The sequence below is a fragment of the Vespa velutina genome, chromosome 23 (assembly GCF_912470025.1).
Source record: "Vespa velutina chromosome 23, iVesVel2.1, whole genome shotgun sequence".
Classification (NCBI taxonomy): domain Eukaryota; kingdom Metazoa; phylum Arthropoda; class Insecta; order Hymenoptera; family Vespidae; genus Vespa; species Vespa velutina.
Genome location: NC_062210.1, coordinates 3505037 through 3523647, shown reverse-complemented (window position 1 = coordinate 3523647; position 18611 = coordinate 3505037). Strand labels below are relative to the sequence as shown.

General features: G+C 45.4%; 1 protein-coding gene across 1 annotated transcript; it reads right to left on the bottom strand.

Moving 5' to 3' along the window:
• Window positions 1-9977: 9977 nt before the first annotated feature.
• Window positions 9978-17585, bottom strand: LOC124956750. Its single transcript, XM_047512953.1, has 5 exons — window positions 16952-17585; window positions 13232-13324; window positions 12663-13162; window positions 11671-12011; window positions 9978-10957 (listed from the first exon to the last, which is right to left on the bottom strand). Exons 3-5 carry the CDS (start codon window positions 12893-12895, stop codon window positions 10512-10514), a joined length of 1020 nt encoding a protein of 339 aa, XP_047368909.1. The 5' UTR covers window positions 12896-13162; window positions 13232-13324; window positions 16952-17585; the 3' UTR covers window positions 9978-10511.
• Window positions 17586-18611: the final 1026 nt, after the last annotated feature.

Genomic DNA, 18611 nt, shown 5'->3' with positions numbered 1-18611 from the left:
AATATTTAACAATTCCAAGATCGCCGAACAAGTTGAGAGTTACTGGCCAAACTATAATCCAAAGACCGTCGTCATTATGTCTACATCGTGGGTACACGAGTGGAAGCCATTATCTCGTTTACGTCACGAAGACGTCGCTCGCGTTCGTGCCCGGTGCAATTCAGAAAATCACTAAGAAATAATAAGTCGGTAGTTGTCGGACTCTCTCCCTCTTCCTTCTATTTATCTCTCTGTCTCTCGAATCCGTTTCTTTCTATCCGGCCAATAGTAATTACGCACGGAACGTGTACAAACACACGGTTCTCTCGATCGTGTAGATACTCTTCGATCGGTCCGATCACGAGACTCCTTCGGATTCTCCTGAAATCCTTTCGGTGTTTGTATTACGGAAGGAACGTTATTGTCGATGTCATTATTATCATTCCTCTTCCCCGACGATTCGCTTCTCGATTTCGTTCGTAATATTCGCTCTTCGTTCGAAACCGTACAATCTGTATATTTTATCAAGGCATAATTACGTTTCGATAAACTTCGAAATATCTATGATTAAACGATTAAATAAAAATAAAACGTTCGATCGAGACATTCCCACAGACCATATAAGCGTATTAGATGGCGCATGAGTTTTTACGAGACGAAGGCAAGTTCATAGGATGCGGGAAGAAGGAGGAGGAGAAAGAGGAGGAGGAGGAGGAGAAGGAGGAGGAAAAAGAAAGAAAGGAAGAAAGGAAGAAGCGAGAAAGAAACTTGGCGCTCTCTAGGTGGTATAAGTGGGTCACTGTCGCTTTCAATTAGGCGCAAAACGGCGTGCGAGAAGAAGTAGCCTCTCCTTCGCACATTTGGCGGCGACATTTCAGACGAGCAAAAAGCGCCGACCCTCGCGGAGCACTCTTTCTCTCTCTCTCTCTCTTTCTCTATCTATCTATCTATCTTCCTCTATCTAGATGAGAGAAGAAAGAGAGGAAAGGAGGGAGGGCTCTCTTGGCGTTCGAAGCGAGTTAGGCCGGTATGCCTCGAGAACGAAACGTAGCCGAACTTTTGAGAAAGGTCGAACGACGAGCTTGCGAATCGACCTCTCCCCTCTCCCTATCTTCACTCTCTCTCTCTCTCTCTCTCTCTCTTTCTCTCTCTTATTCCCTCCTTCTCGCGTATACGCGATATCAAAGAGGATACTGGCCGTCTTTATGCTCGCGCGAGAAACCGGTTTCGACTCCCTTTCATCGAAATATTATATTTGTCGGCAGAGAACGCTTTGATCGATGCGATGTAAACCGACCTATTCGATATTTCCTATTATCGATATACTCTCGCGAGTAAGCTCCGCGAAAAAGAAGCCCCGTGATCTTCCTTTCTTCTGCGCGAAACCAAGCCAGGAAGAATAAGATGATGAAGAAGAAGAAGAAGAAGAAGAAGAAGAAGAAGAAGAAGAGAAGTAGAGACGAAGAGAAGAAGAAGAAGTCACCTCTTTGTCTCTTTGTATATCTCGCGTAGCCAGAGATAGTCGCGATGAGATAAACTAACAGACTGGCTCGTTGTCAATTTTTCTCTCGAGACTCGGCCCATTCACGCTCATAATCGGAGGTTTATGAATACGAGGAATAATATCGTGGACGGTGAGATGCCGGAGGAGCCTGGCTAATTTTAGAAGCCACGAGAGAGAGAGAGAGAGAGAGAGAGAGAGAGAGAGAGAGAGATAGTACGACTCGATCGCGAGACTCCAACTTCTACGCGAGCTTCTTGGGTGGCGGATTTGCGAGAGCGAAACCAGTGCTTTCTTCTTCTTCTCCTCTTCCTCTCTTTTCTTTTCCTTTTTGTTTCATTTTATATGCCTCTCCTTGGTATAAAACTCTTTTGTCGCCTCGACCTCGTGAAAAAAAAAAAAAAAAACGCTCGATTTCTCGCTTCTTGTTATTTCCGACGTTTTATCCATGGACACGACTATGCATTGGAATTCGCACCGATTAAGAAATATTGTATCTACAATGAAACGATGATCTAGGTATTAAAGTATTGATAATTTTTATTTGGTACTATACGAGAGTCTCGCGAACGTGACCCGTCTGCCCAAAGCGACAGGAAATGATTCAATGGTCTAGGAATGATTCCCTCCTCTCTTTTTCTAGTTGTTGACCCGAATCTCACGGTGTCTTCGCATTCCGACATCGAAACGTTTTTAATATCATATTTTCTCACGACCGTTCGACGTATTAAATAATTAAATATAAAATATTCTTACTCGCGGAGAAGGAAGAAAAAAAAGTGTATTTTCCAAGTTTAACTCATAAAACGATGTTATATCTTGTCAATGTAAAGGAAGAGATAAGTCGCGCGTTTGCTCATTAACGTGCTCTCTCCCCTTCTCTCTCTCTCTCTCTCTCTCTCTCTCTCTCTCTCTCTCTCTCTTTCTCTCTCTTGGTTCTCTTAGACAAATCCGTAGGACGCTCGATCTCGTTACTTCGGCCTGACGAAGCTCAGAATTTCATCGTGGAAATTAACGAACCGTCCTACTGCATCGAACAAAAAACATTTATATATAGCTTCCACTTTAGTTGTCGCGTCGAGCGTTACGATATTTGCTTTTCTCCTTGCATCTATCTACACGTAAATCCTTAATAAATCGTCGCGTAACTCTATGGAAAATTGAGCCAGGATCCTCGGAGGATCGATCCTCTCTAATGAGATTACATCGCGTTAATCATCTTGCGTAGATATTCCCAAAGGATGTATATGTACTTCAAGTTTACGATTTCATAGAGACCATTTCCACCTTGGGAATATAATTTCTATTCGCCCCGATAAACTTAGCTTCTCGTCGATTGTCTTCGATATATTCTATACTTCGCGATTATACAGCTCGCCTTCTCATTTCGTTGTAATTGAAAAATCTGACAAAAGACGATTTCTCTGTTTCTTCGTTTTGAAAGGCAGATGTCAGCTGACGCGAAACATCACGCAGGAAAAAACACGAACAAAAGAAGAACTACCATCGTCGCCATAACAGAGCGTAACTCAATTTGCAAATCTTGAAGGCAAAAAAGCAAAGTGACGAAGTAGGAGGACTGAGGAGGAAGAAGAAGTCGAGGAAGCTATGGAATGGAGGCGCCAGGGTACTCCAGATATACTCGATGGCCCGATGCCTCAACAAGTTGTATACATATAATCTGACCCAGATCCCGGGCTCTAAGTGAGGTCTAACACGAGGGAGAAAAGGGAAGGGGGAGTACGAAGGATGAGAAAAGAGAGAGAGAGAGAGAGAAAGAGAGAGAGGGATCCGGAGGGTTCCTCGGAAGCAGACAAACAAAATATAACAGCGCGAGTTACATGGAAGGATCCCGCCGAGATGAGGGGTCTCTAGCTCTCCGTCTCTCTCTCTCTCTCTCTCTCTCTCTTTCTCTGTCTCTCCTTTGCTCCTTTCCTTCTCTCTTCCGTCTCCTTCGAGAAGACGGAAGGAGAAGAAGGAGAAGCAAAAGAAGAGGAGGAGGAGGGTGTACCCTCTTGAAGCATGAATGGATTACGAAGAGCCGTGTTCATTCATTCGCTCCTTAGCGGCCTAGAAACCCACAAAAAGTGTATCTCTCCTTCACGGCCCAGTGCCGTAGTCTATGGTCGTGGACGCGAGTCCCTCCTTACCTCCTCCCCGTCCTTTCGAAGCCATCCGTTCCGTCCTCTTCCTTCTCCTTCCTCCTCTTCTTCATCTTATTCGACATTGCTATCGTGCGAATCGTCTTTTTTTAACGAGTTCGACGATAACAAACGGAAAACGTGGAGATTACGAAAATACAATGGATCGTCGTTGCCTTTGGTAACGCATCGATTCAACGCCTTTAGACTTGATTTTTTCGTCAGGGAATTTCAAGGTCAACGGTGAGAAGCTTCACCAAGACAAGTCTCGCTAGAATAAAGAAGGAGACGAAACGAAAGTAAGTATAAATCGATAAGGGAAGAGTAGCCGTTGATTTCGAGACACATCGTGGCCTCGAAGAGCGAGAGCTTGACCCGACGACTCGTTTTCCACCGATAAACTTCGTGGGATTATCCAGTACGAGAAACCCCCTATATTTACAATATAACTATAGCCCACGTCTCTATAAGAGGATCTTCGATGTTACCGCCCGAAAACATTTGAGAAAAGTCTCGTAAGATTTTATCCCGATATTCCGTTTGTTCCGTTGTTCGAGAAAGAAAGAAAATATAGAAAAAAGAAGTTAGCTCGTCGAGAGCCGAACCGAGGATAACGGGAATTCATTAGTCGAGGTGACGATCGTTCTTTTTTGCACCTGTCCCTTAATTAAAGATCGATCGTACTCACCGAGGATTCATCTCTCGGTCGATAGACAATGACGACGAGAGACAGCTCGTCGTTACTTACCTCGAACGCTTATGATTCATTTTTGTGGGAGCGAGAGCGTATCGACTGGTCGATTGTAAGCACCTCGGCAACGTGTTTTATCGGCGCGTTGATCGCGCCAGGTTACCAGTCAGCTTCTTTCTTTTTTTCTTCTCTCTCTCTCTCTCTCTTTCTCTCTCTCTCTCTCTCTCTCTCTCTCTCTCTCTCTCTTTCTCTCTCTCGCCCCTCCCCCCTCCTTCCGATCTCCTTCCCTCCATCTCTTTCCTTAGCGTAGCCCGAAGAACTGCATTCCATCGATTTCCGCTCTAGTCGGCCAATCCTGGCCCACCTTTAGCCGAGTCCGGCCAACCGGCTGCACGTCGACTTGCCTAAAGTTCCCGTGAGTAGGGCCGCCGCGATTGTGTGTTTAGCGTTCGTGCCACGTAAATCAGACATTGTTAAACAGTGCCGCTCAACCTGACGCTCGCTCGATCGAAACGAGAACCGAACGAAACAGAGAGAGAGAGAGAGAGAGAGAGAAAACGAAAGAGAGAGAGAGAGAGAGAGAGGCATAAGAAAAGGCGCCTACGAATTCGGAAGACCCTCTATCCTTCGTACCACTTGGCAAGAATTTATGACCTCCGGTTTGATTCGCTCTTGAGTCATCGACGTCGTCGATTAAGAATATTCAAAGACGATCGATCGATCGACTCGTCATTGCTTCGGATTCAAAATCGAGATAAGATCGAGACGAACGATTGCGTTGAGCGCACGGTTCCCAGACTCTCGACCAATTAATTCGGCAAACCGGCAATTAGCGAAATTATTAATATAAATCGTAATGAAGCTAAATCAGCGGTGATAGAATCCTTCCTGTGCGGTCGACGGTGGGCTCATTGTGGGTCTCCTTGTGGTGTACCGTTTAATAATCGGCAACGTCTTTCAAATTGTATGTCAATTGATAGAGGTAATGAAATTCGACGAGGAGCGTACGAGAGAACGTCGAAAAGTAAGTTCGTTAGCATCCTTCGAGAATTCGTCGCGTATACGCTCGAACGCGAATCGTTAAAATTCTTAGCTCGGTAAGCGCGCCGGCTTCGTACGGATGTACGAAGAAGAGAGAGAGACTCCTTTTGGACGTTGACGTTTTCTCATTGCCAAGGGATAATTCGTTTTTCACGAAGCGATGAAAATATTCGTGCGTTCGAGGGTAGGAGGATTCTTAATTAAAAAAATCAAATTCCAGGTGCGAACTCATTAAAAGATTTTTTTTTTATTAAAAATCGTCAACTAGCGAAGACGTCCGTGCAATAAAGGATTATTAACGCATGTATCGCGAACGAGAATGATGCTCGTGGAACGTTTCGGATTCTTTTCTTATATTAAGAAGAGAAAAAATAAAAAGGGCGTCATAGAAGAGAGAAAGGATTATAAGGAAAAAAGGATAAGTCAAAAGGAGAAGCGCATTTACGCAAACGGAATATTAATGAAATATTCCAGGACGGCAAGAAAATGGTAATACGATTCAAAAGAAATCCTTCGTCGACCGATGCTCCGAAAAGAGGTCGTACGAACGTGAAAGTTCGTTAAAGCGCGTAATTAACTCTCGGTTATGTTTTTTGCAAAATTTTTGATAAAGCTTCGACGTCGAGCGTAAGTATTATATAAGTATACAAGTATTACTCGGACGTCGTACTAGGACAGTTAAAATTCATTAACGCTCTTAATTACGCTCGATGACTCTTTCGGAGTAGCTACGTCGTCGTCGTCGTTGTCTCTCCTCCACTTTCCAGGCGTATTTCGCGAAACTCTCTCTCTCTCTCTCTCTCTCTCTCTCTCTCTCTCTCTCTCTCTCTCTCTCTCTCTCTCTCTCTCTCTCTCTCTCTCTCTCTCTCTCTGTCTTTTCGACTTTGCTTCTTGGCCGATCGGTTAGCGACGATAATGGGTCTGCCAACGACGATGCGAGTAATTGCCGGAAAGGAAGACCGGATACGGTACGGGGAACAAGAGATGGGGGAGTGAGGCACGAAGATGCAAAGAACATTGAACGGCGGAGCATCGTCGTCTTTAACGAACAGTCGAGACCACGCACAACTAAAATTATAGTCTCGTTAGATCGCATCGCAAGTTCCGCACAGGAAATTCCTCAAAATGAAAAGGAAATTTGTTGGACGACACAAACGTTACTTTCCGATCGTTTCTCAAAATTCGAACGGATAAGATATAACTCGAGGCGTTATTTTTGGTCGATCGAGTAATCGATTTTCACTCAATTCTCTTAGCTTCTCGAAAATCAAATCGTTAAAGTATAATCCGCTTGTCGAATCGTAAAAGAAAAGGAAAAAGATTAGACGATACGTATCCGCGAATTCCGAGGAGAGTTAAGGTCGTTCGACGATCATAAAGCCGCTCGAAGGAGGCTCGAATTCATCCCGAGTCACACGGGGGAAGTCATCGAGTTCGTTTTCCACTTGGCTACCGGGACCTCTGGAGATTGATGGAACCGAGAAATTGAAATCCCCCACCCCGACCTTACTTGGGCTAAGCTCGAACGGAGGCGAGCTGCAGAATTTCTTCGGGGCTCATCGATCGCCTTGAAATAACGCGGTGAAATGACGGTGAAACGGAAATCCGAAAGGAGAGCGAACCGTTTATCGAGCAATTTAAGATGACAACTCGATTGCGACTTTTCGATGCACACCGGAGTCAAGGCCGTCGCGTCGACCCCGTTTCAATCGGGAATCCTTCCAGTTATTATCCATAACGAATCTCTTTCTCTCCCTCTCCCTCTCTCTCTCTCTCTCTTTCTCTCTCTGTCTTTTCTTTCAGAGAGGGTCTAAATTCGAAGAATTTTTTTAGATAAAAAATAGTGCGCGTCTGGGCGTGCGAGAGAGAGAGAGAGAGAGAGAGAGAGAGAGTGAGAGAGAAGGCGCCGCGAAATTGGCAGCTTAATAAAAGAAGCGACGGTGAATCGGCTGCAGTTGATCGATTCGAAACTGCACTTTCATCGTGATAACGATCGCTCATCAAGCGTACACCTAGTATTTCTTTTATCTTACCGATTCTTCTTCTTCTTCTTTTCCGTTGGTCAATATATCTCTCTCTCTCTCTTTCTCTCTCTCTCTCTCTCTCTCTCTCTCTCGTGCGCTCGGTGATACCCGTTTTAAGGCGCTAGGCGCGTCCTTCCTTTCTTTCGTGTTTTACATTCTTCGTGGCCGATGTTGTATTTTTAATCGTGAGGGAGGGCGAGCGATGGGGGCCGAGGGGTGGGGAGGGGGGTAGGGGGCGCAAAAGGAGCTCTCTCCGTTTATTTCATTCTTTTCCTTTTCCTCCCGTCTCCTCGAAAAAAAGAATCTTGTTATTACGAACGTCTGCTACGTATACGAATGTCCGCGTATACGCGTTAAAACGATCCAACTATCGCATTTTTTTAATCACCGAGCAGACGAGCCAATTCGCCGTACGGACACGCAACCGCTTTAAGAGCAAAATTAATTGTCGTAAAAATGTCAGAAATTTGGCGTACACGTTGGAAACGTTAAAGGTCGTTCCCGTTCGAACCGTTCACGGGCGTCGATTCTTCGAATCGACGGAATTAATCGGGCTGTCCGGCTTAATCGAAGCCTTCTCGTTCACGAACGCGATGCTCAATCGGTAAGTCCACTTAGGGGACGACGAGTATAAGAGTATATCCGATATCTTAATTCCAAAGTATCGCTCGTCTTGCACGTTCGAGTTCGAGGGTAAAAGTCGAGGGATCGAAATCGTCTACGAGAACAATTTTTGAAGCGTGAATATAAAAACCTCATTTAGATAGGACATTATCAATTTAATTTAGTTTTGATAAACGAATAATGGAATTAATGGAATCGTTCCGAAAGAGATATCGAAGCGAATACACTTACTTACATGGGATTTCATTTTTCAGAAGCAGGACTCGTAGCAATGATTAAGACGCGCAACGAAAAAAGACGAGGATGGATATTATCGGAAAACATCCGAGGCGATGCAACCAACGTCGAAAGGAAAGGAAACAAAAAAAAAAAAAAAAAAAAAAAGCACAATACGAACAACGAGCTCGTCTCGAAAAGAGACTTTAAAACAAGAGAAGCGCGTTCATCTTTTATTCTTTTTCCCGGTACAGTAATCAACATACCAATTTGCAATCTCTACAATAGCGTCTCATCGTCTTCCATTTGCGTCTCTTTTTTCTCTTTTTACATCGATATCTTGGAGCGAGACGGAGACGGAGACGGAGACGGAGACGGAGAGAGAGAGAGAGAAAGAGAGAGAGAGAGAGTGAGAGAGAGATATATAGAAAAGAAGGTGGACGGGGAGAAGAGAAAAAAGGAGGAAAGAAAAAAGGAAGCGCAAGACATCGTAGCCTCATCAACGGCGCACAAAGTCTCCTTTGTCTTTCGTTCTCTCGCAGATCTTCGTCGAAAGTCATTTGTGGATACTCGTTCGCGCGTTTTTGCGCGTCTCAATCGAGTAAACACGTTAATCGATGCCGGCGCAAAGTAAAGGGGGTTGGTTGGTAGCGGAGCAAGCAAACTGCAAAGATGACGAGAAAGAAGATTTACGGAAGGAAGGAAGGAAGGAAGGAAGGAAGGAAGGAAGGAAGGAAGGAAGGAAGGAAGGAAAGAAAGAGCTCGGACGTAAGGCGTATCGATGGAAAATAAAGGATAAAGCGAAAAGAGAAAATAATCTAATCAGCTTTGTCGGCAATGAAGGAACTAATCGATAAAATAGAACGATATTGTATAGTCCATTGTCGGGGTAAAATCAAACTCTCATTCGTAATAACCGAAACGATGGGAAGAGAAACAAAATGCGTTTTTATCTCGCGATAAAGTTTATATTTTTATTGAGACTCGTGAAAAATATGGTCCACGATGCAAACTAGATAACCTATTCGCATACTCATTATAACTGCAGCCGGACGCAACAATGTTAACGTTCCTCTTTCACAAAGGAGATGTGTTCTAACTTTGAATTTTATCCGTTGAAAAATAAAAAGGGGAAAAAAAGGGGGGAATAAACGCTAACCTGACGTTATTCGAACGAGCGCGGTATGCAAATAACGCGTAATATGATCGCAAATATACGAATCTCGCGGGAAACGGCTCGTAGCGGGTGTAAACTTCTCGGGTTTTCTACAAACGCGCGTTTATCGGAAACAAGAAGAGAGGAGAGAAAAAAGGAAGAAAAAAAAAAAAAAAAAAGAGACGACGGCAGCAACGGGAAGAGGACGGGAAGGAGGAGGTCGATCCTCCTCGCAGGATCCGCGACGAAATCGGCGGTTGGAAACGGCCATGAACCATTTTCGCCCTTAGAGAGAGAGAGAGAGAGAGAGAGACACACAGAGAGAGAGAGAGAGAGAGAGAGAGAGAGAGCAGCGTACACAGCACAGACAGAATAAAAATGCGACGAGAGAGAGAGAAAGAGAGGGAGTGGAGGTGGGGAGAAGGGAGAACCGGCCAACTTCTCTCACCCGGTTTGGGCTGGCTCGGCCTTCCAAGGGGCCAAGCTAGACGCGCGATTCTCATCTTGCGCTGGTCCACCGGGAGAAAAGGAACCTCTCGTACGATCCTACGCGCTTCTCTTTTCCTCCTCCTCTTCTACTTCTTTCTTCTTCTTCTTCTTCTTCTTCTTCTTATCCTCCTCCACCTCCTTGTTCCTCTTCTGATTCTTTCTTTGGACCACGAGAGAGAGCCGAAGGACGACGAGAAAGAGCCTAACGGCGCTTCTACTTCGCCGTCCGCTTGCTGGCGATTTATTAGACGATCTAATTAATAGGCTGCGCGCGTGCGCGAGTGTGCGTTTCTCTCCTCCTTCTCCTCCTCCTTCTTCTTCTCCTCCTTCTTCTTCTCCTCCTTCTCTTCGGAGAAATCGAACTGGCGATTGCGATTTATTGCCCTCCGGGAGATTCCGAATTTCGTTATTCGCACGAGAAACGGTCCTTTTACTTTTGCCAAAGATTCTGCCGAAACTCCTCTATACTTTTTCTTCTTTCTCTTTGCTATTCTATAAACGTAAGTCGACGGAGACTTTAGGACGATCGAGAGAATTTCATATAGAAAAATTTTCACATATTTTCGTCATCGATTCTTTTTTATCCATCTATCGGAACCACGACTAAGCGGTTCGAAACGCTAATCTTAACGATTTAGCTAGACGTCTCTCAGCGTCCTTCGTCCCTCGTTTCAGCTTTGAGACTTATGTCACGAGACGTCAGACGCACGCTGTTGCAATTCAACGTGAAATCTAAAGCTACGTTCACACCGGTACAACAACCCTCCTCCCGAACAAACTCATCCCCCTTTTCAATCATCCCGCTCGTCGTCGTTCTCTCCCGAATATTCTTTCCGTTTGTCCCTTGAGATCTTCTATCCTTTTTTCCAGTCTCCTTGTTCTCCTCCCCGTTGCATCGTCCTGCACGTCCGTGATACTTCATCGCGATTCTTATCGTGTGGGTCACCACCGGGCTCGGGCTTCTCGACGACGCGCTCGTAACTTCCGTCTTCTTTCTTACGTTGATACGCAACTTCCCTGGGATTTCGGAACAGATGCAATCCTCGACATCTCGAAAGTCTTCTTCCCCCGACGGCATCTCGTTCTCTCCTTCCTCTGGAATTCACGTGTGTATCGTTTGAGAGAAATAGAGAGAGATAGAGAGAGAGAGAGAGAGAGAGAGAGAGAGAGAGAGAGAGAGAGAGAGAGAGAGAGAGAGAGGATTTTCGATCGCACGCGCTCGATAAGCCGTGACTCGCGAGAGAATATTTGATAATTGGACGAAATCGAGATAAAAAGGAAATGAAAATCAACGATATTACAAAGTGACTTTGTGCACGGAAATGTGAATTACGTCATCGTCCTTTAACTACGGCAACGCGACCGATCGTAAACGTTTCTTCTAATGCGTTGCATAGCAACAGGGGCAGCCCCTCTTAATGAATGCACCCAGCCGAATGCAACCCTATTTTCACGGCTGCAGCATCTTTCTCTGCGCACCTTCCCTCGCACGACGCACCTTTCGCGCCTCGATTATCGCGCTTTTAATTTTCTAATACCGTCACGTGTACCGCCATTAAATCGCACACGACCTTCGAAACTGCCGATCTCCTTTACGTTCTCTCTCGCCTATAAGCGGTTAAATCCGAGCCGATAATCGCCAACGTCGAAGGAAAGTTTACTGGCTTCCTTTAATTAGATTTCTTCCTCGCTTGCAAATTGATTCGATCAAATTTATACGTTGGCACGATATCAACGTACCAATCGTTTATGCCACAATTGCTAATCTATCGCGTATTATAAAAAGATAAGAAATAGAAGGAACTTACGGCGAGCCCGAAGAATGTTTCTCGTACATTCCTCGAGGGTGGCAACTTCCTTCGTGCATTCCAACGAGCCGACCTTTCGACTTTTTCTTTCTCTGAAAAACGTATCGAGCTTTCTCCCGCGAGATTCCCGTGCTCTCTCCTTACCGAGCTCGCTTACTTTCTCCAAAAGTTCGTCGAGGATGTCGTCCTTGTCGTCGGATCGATCAGCCACGTCTGACTCGTTCAACCGGCCGCTTGCCAGCGACTCGATCAACGGTACCGGTGCTTCTGGTAGCTCCAGAGAAACGATCGTCAAATAGGCCGGTCGTTCCTTACGTATTCGTTCCTGCCACGATCTATAACTGGAGAAAAGGAATAAAGAGAATTCTCGTGGTGGTTCGTCGTATAGTAGGGTAATTTAGAATAGAACGTTTAAATCTAATAGGAGAATCTTAGCGTCGAATGCAAGCATCGAAAAAAAAAAAAAAAGAAAAGAAGAGAAAATTGCCTGAGCGAGAATAGACTGGGAGAAAAGTGAGAAACGATCGAACACGTCGATGATAACGATGTATCGATATTGCGAACGTTTGCGTATATTTAATGACGCTTCCTTTAATAACGTTGTTATTATCGTAGGCTTTTATATTAAGTCGTACAATAGCGATCGTTTGTTCTGTTCCGACCGTTAAATTTTAGTGCGTTTAATTAGGGGTTCCTAAACGACACGAAAGAGAAAGCTCGGGAGGGGCTCTTCTCTCTATTAAGAACTCTTTAAGAACGGTAACGCTTTTAAAGAGTCGCATTGAAAATAATCGAGGCTGCGCTCGAAAAAGACTTCGATCGAATCGATTCGATTCTCGAGGCTTCGCTCGGCAGAGCTAATCGAGTAATCGTACAAATGATCGGTTAAGTTTCGTCGAAGCGAATAAAAGGAGTAAGAAGCGATCTCCCGACGTGACCTTCACGTACGCGAACGCAGCGGATAATTAAAGGTGGAGTCGGAAGGAAAATACCTGGAAGATCCACGACTGGAGAAGAAGGAGGAGGAGACGTATGGACCGGCGGGATGACAGATATGGCGCGGTGGCGTGCGCGACCTTGAACCGCTTGACCGTTCCTTCGCGCTCCGAGGATCCTCGAGAGTCAGGCGCCGAATGTAAAGTCCTGGCACCTCCTCCGCCAATCGACGTCTTCTCCCATAGGAAGCCACGACTCTTACCATCGATCGTCCTTTGTACCTTTTCATTATTTCTTATTCGTAAACGAATCGAACAAAAAGAATGACGGCCGAGGAAATGGTCGTCGATGGACAACGAGCGCTGAAAACGACCAAGTAGATTTTCGTAACGTTGGTACGCTAATCGAGCGCCGACGAGAAGATCGATTCTCTCGTGGGCGAAGCCAATTAGCGACGACTCATCCTGCTGGATCATCGTCACGGACTGAACCGCAATCTAGCTCGCATTCTACATCCTCCTCCAAAGCGTTCCTACTCTTTCTCTATCTCGTTCGTCTGTAAATTACACGTCGCTCGTTAGAAATTTCTAAATCATTCGCGATTCTAGCAATTTCTTCGGCTTACCTTCGGTGGGACGAGTGACTCACTCGTTAAGCGCTTCGCGAAACGGCAGGTGGTCTTTGAGCATTCGGAAGAGCCGCGAGACATTGAATCGACCTGTAGAAGACCGAACGAATGGACGAGGTAAAGAAGGGAAAGAGGAGAGGAAGACATTAAAACGTTGTTTAACAGGCTATTTTGAATTTTAATGCTCTTGTTGGAGCTAGCCAAGGTGTGGGATAGATTAGTTTTCGTTCGCATGACTGTCAGCTACTTGCCGCGGGCTTGACTGACTGACTATCTCTCTGCTTCGCAAACTGGACCGACCGACAGACCGACCGACCGACCGACCGACCGACCGACCGACCAACCGACCGACCGAACGAACGACCGAACGACCGAACGACCGGCTTCTCTCTCTACTTGGACGATTCATTGCCGACCACTCGTTCGTATTTCAAGGGGACCACACCGATACTCGTGCTCTCTCTCTCTCTCTCTCTCTCTCTCTCTCTCTCTCAGACGAAACAGAAATGTTTATTAATTCGTGATAATATATACCCTTTGGAATAATACGTCGATCGCAGGTGTCGTTCGATGAAATCTTTTATCTCTAAATCTTCGTTTAAACAATTCAGGATAAGTTCCTTTCTAAATGGTCTCATGCACCGATTAGAAGAAGCAAACGGGAATTATGTACGATCGAGGAACGGGCCGTAGGTCGGACCAAGAAAGATTAGATGCCGATTAAAATTCATGACGTGTCGGCCGGTATAATTTGATTTCGTAGGTGTTCGAGCAGATCGAGTTACCAAGAACGACCGGACGCGCGGAACCTCTTTTTAGTGGTTTAGGCGAAAGAACGACGACGTGGAGAAACGTTAAGACCGCGAAACGCGCGATCCAAGACGTTTGCCAGAATCAACTTTTCTTCGACGTCGTAGACGTGCGTGTGTGCGCGCGCGGTTGCGCGTGTATGAAAGAGAATTCAAATTGAAACTGCCTCATTAGCGATTCGTCGCGCTAATCGAGCGTAAGGATTGAGACTCGTGGAGGGTGGAGGGGGAGGGGGAAGGGAAGGACTACGGCAAGTCGTATTCCGTTCGCTTCTTCCCTTCTCAAGATCGATAATAACGACGTAATCTCAACGTAAAACGTTCTCCGGTCTTCCTGAATTATCGTTTAAAAGTAAGAAAACTTTCTTATCGATTAAATATCCAATGAATTTCGATATTGACGATAAACGAGAGATATAAGTAGATTGGAGATGAACGACGCGATCGTAATCGGGATCGCGAGGGAAAAAGAAAAGGCAAGATCGAGCTTGGCGATAAGTCGAGGAGGAGGAGGGGGAGGAGGAGGAGGAAGAGGAGAAGGGAGAAAGAGTTTTCCTCGTGGAAAAACAACGTTCTAAATCGTGGACGCGGGTGAGCTCGAGTTGGTCGCGTAATCCAGACAGATGGGACTCGTTAATGGGACGCGCGAGTAATTCGCAAGAAATCTAATAATACCGAAGAAGCCCCTTACACCTCGTCCCTCCCTCGTAACTCCGACGACTTTTCTCTCCGTTCCCACGTTTTACGACGACGCCGAGGGTCGTTGCGGTTCGCGAATATTAAAATTCGCGATGACCCAAGACAGCAATCTTTTAAAAAATAACTCTTTCATTTATGTATATTTTTTATTCGTCGCGTTACAAATTTTTTAAACTTTTTGCAAAAAATATGTCATTTTTCCTAAAAAAAGAAAAAAAAAAAAAAGAAAAAAAAAAGAGGAACGTATTCTTCTTCTCTCAAAAATTAGAAACTTGGAGATCAAACGACAAAGAACATCGTGCGGTTGCAATGAAGGAAGAAACGAGATCGCTAAAGTTTGCTCGCGAATAGAATAGAAAAGGAGAAGCAAGGAAGGAGCGCGGAACTCGTTAAGCGCCCTTTGCGGTTCGTTCCCTCTTTCTTTTTCTTTTCTTTCTTTTTTTTCCCGCCCCCCCCTCCCTCCCCCTTTAAGACACGCCTCTAATGTAAACATATTCCGCGAAGAGATCCCCTTCTTCCTTTCTTTTCCCTTCTATCGTTCGGTCCACCCACGACGACAACGACGACGACCACGACGACGACGACGACGACGACGACGACGACGACGACGAGGAGAACGGATCGTGCCGGAGCTCCGAATCGATAGGATCTTCGATATCGGATAAAATTCGTTTGGTGAATCGTTTCTACGCGCCGATAGAAAATAATCGTACGTATTGTAAATTGGAGGTAAAAATCGAAGGAAACGTTTGGACCGATGTAAATCGTTCCTCGTAGGAGGTCGAACGTTCGAGGCGAGAAAGGACTATTTTTATCGAAAACGTATTTTCGGAGAAAGCGCTAGTAGTAAACTCGACGGCGATCGAAGGATATCGAAGCTCACAACTCACTACCGTGCTCGTGTTCGCAGAAAGTTTCGCTACGCCGTAGGAAGGACCACCCAGGCGATTTGAAGGTCCGCAAGCGGCATCGCGATATCGTATCGATCTTCGCCATGGAACACGGCCGCCGAGACAACAGCCGGAGGAAAGAAACAAGGCAATTTCCGAAAAGGAAACACGCCAAATCGATACTTGCCCTGAGTTTCTGTTATCTGGGAAAAGTCACGGGATCGCGAGAAAAACCTTTCGGAGATCTATTTCTTTTCTACGATCGAGGGAAGGAAGAAGGAAGGTCCGGAAATTGTACGGAAGGAAATTGGCTACTGTTCATCGAAATCATACCCGAGATATCGTACTCTCTTCCTTCGTCGTTTCATTCGACGGTGATGGCCGTTAAAAGGATATCGATAGCGACGATTGAAACCAATCGGCAGCTCGATCTTATTATCCTTTTTCTCGATATAAGAATATTTTCTTCCCGAGTTAAAGACGTGCGTGCGGGATGTCTATCGATTCGTAGGATCGTCGTCGAAGACAAGAAGGCACGTCGTCGCGAAGGCTAAACGTCGCGGAATTTCGAAGGTCTCTGCCCTCTCTCTCTTTCTCTCTCTCTCTCTCTCTCTCTCGCAATACTCACATATATATATATATATATATATATATATATATATATATATTCGTTCTATTGTTTGAGAACGGTGCGGTTTGTTCGATCGATGCCCTAAGGCTTTCCCTTCCTCTTCTTTCTTCCAACGGGACTCTTCTTGGCTTTAAGGAAGACCACCGCCGATCCAGCGTAACGATGAGTAGACCGAACTAGGATATATATATATATATATATATATATATATATATATACACGGAGAGAGAGAAAGAAAGAGGAGAAACGACGGCGATCTTTTTCGAAACACCGACTATGTAATTTCGATTGGTCGTTCCGCGAAAGCCGACGAAACTCTACGGTAATTGGCAAAATTGCCAATCCTGCCAATCAATCGTTAAATATCAAGGATAGCTTGCCCCCGCCCGTGTGATTCCGCCTCTGTGTTCGCGCCTACGCGTACGTTCGCACACACGTGACTCTCCCTTTCTCTTATTCGCATCTTTCTTTTTGCCCCGTAACCCTCCGAGACGAATAAATTTGGTCGAAAAATTTCCGGGAAATAAAAAGGAGTCGGCACATAGACTACGACGACAACACGACGACAACACGACGACAACACGACGACTAGACGGCTGTCTTACGCAACGCGATTTGTCCCGATATTCCGACGCATTTCTTGGCCCTCGTCTTTGTCCCAACGGGCTTCCTACTTTGGCTTACTCACGAGCAAAACTCCTTTTTCCTTGGAATCGTATCGTCGAGTTAATTCGTTTCTTTCCACTCTCTCTCTCTTTCTCTCTCTCTCGTTCTATCCATCGTTCTAATCAGTTTAATCCCCAATTTGATTTCGCGAAGTTTTATAAAAACATGACTACTTCAGACGACTCGCACTCCCGAGTTTATGATGAAATAGTGGAAATAGAAAAGAATAGGCACTTGCGTAAATGTAAAAAATAAGGGGTTGCGTCGCGAGTCACGTCTGAGCACGGACTGTCGTGCTCGAGGCCTACACGCCGTAGCCTCGGCCACCCTCGACGAGTCGCTATTATCGAATCTTGAGTGTGTGCATACCCGGCTAGAACATTTCGATGTATGCAGACGGGTTCTGCGCTCTCTTGCATACCGTTGCGCGAACACGTAAGTGCATACGTGCGATGGTACCGTACGTATTACCGCGGACGTTTCCATGGATATGTGCCACGCACCTGACAGCTTTCCATTCCGAGCGTCTTATATTATCCAGCTGTGGAAAAGGATTACTTGTTGTTAGAAATAACAAAGGAATTAACATCCCCATACAATCGGTATGGGGATTCATATCGTGTCTTTTGGCAAAAGAGAATGGCTGCGACGTCGCGAAAGAGAAAGATAGATAGAGAGAGAGAGAGAGAGAGAGAGAGAGAGAGAGAGAGAGACGACCCCTCGCGTTTCTCGAAACGACGATAATTAGCGTAATTACTGGGAAGGGGGTGAGCGTGCGTCGCGAGGTGTCATCGTAAACTTTTGCGAATTTCAGCAATAATTTACAGTGCTTTTAGTGACTTGCCAGAACGAAGACGAGGTAAAACTCGAAGACGAGGAAAAAGTCGTCGAGTAAAGCCTTAGAGAAGGGGAAGCTTTCATTTTCTTTTCTTCTTCTCTCCTCTTCTTCTTTTTTCCTCCTTTTACTTCGCACGAAATATCGTATCTCGAAAAGGACGAGCTGCAAAGATAGGAGAGAGAGAGAGAGAGAGAGAGAGAGAGAGAGAGGGACAAGAATTTAAAGCTTTCTCGACGTCCGTTAGCCAATAAAGTATGGTTTAAAGATTAACTCGAAAAATACACGAAAGTAAGGCAGGATTCTTCGACGAGTAGACACATCTAGATAGACTCGTCCTACCTTCGAAAGGAAAGGAACGTGGCGCGTTTTTGCCCTTTGCCCTTTCAAATCGGGCAACGGTAGTAGTAGGCCAACCAAGAGTGTTTCGACGTCTCGTTCGACGAGGAGAAAAACTTTTTCCCTTCGTCCTACGACGTCAAAGTAGAACTTCTCCGAGAGAGATCCGTCGGGTGAGAGGACGTCAAACAAAATCACTCCTTGTTTGATCCGAGATACTTTCGTCGTTACGTCATTATCAAACGAAATTGTTACTAAGCTTCGTCTATTCGAGCAAACTTCCTTCCCTCCATCTCCTATCCCCACTCCCACCCCCTCTCCCCGATTCTTTTATTCAATTGTCCGAGTCCGTGGAAAAAGTACACAGGAAGAATAAAGAGGTATATCGTACGATGGACCGTGGGACTATTAATATTTATTAAAAATATTTAAAAAATAAGATAGGACCGTTATACCAAGAGGCGCGAAGCACGCGTCGGCAAGGTATTTCACTGTCAAGCGTGTTTCC

What these genes read in the sequence shown, in the direction of transcription:
- LOC124956750 (XM_047512953.1), bottom strand. Translation starts at nt 12,895, where the DNA reads ATGAAAAGGTACAAAGGACGATCGATGGTAAGAGTCGTGGCTTCCTAT. An exon ending in TCCAGTCGTGGATCTTCCAG is followed by an intron (nt 12,012 to 12,662) that starts GTATTTTCCTTC and finishes CCTTTTCTCCAG; the next exon opens with TTATAGATCGTGGCAGGAAC. An exon ending in AAACATTCTTCGGGCTCGCC is followed by an intron (nt 10,958 to 11,670) that starts GTAAGTTCCTTC and finishes CGTGAATTCCAG; the next exon opens with AGGAAGGAGAGAACGAGATG.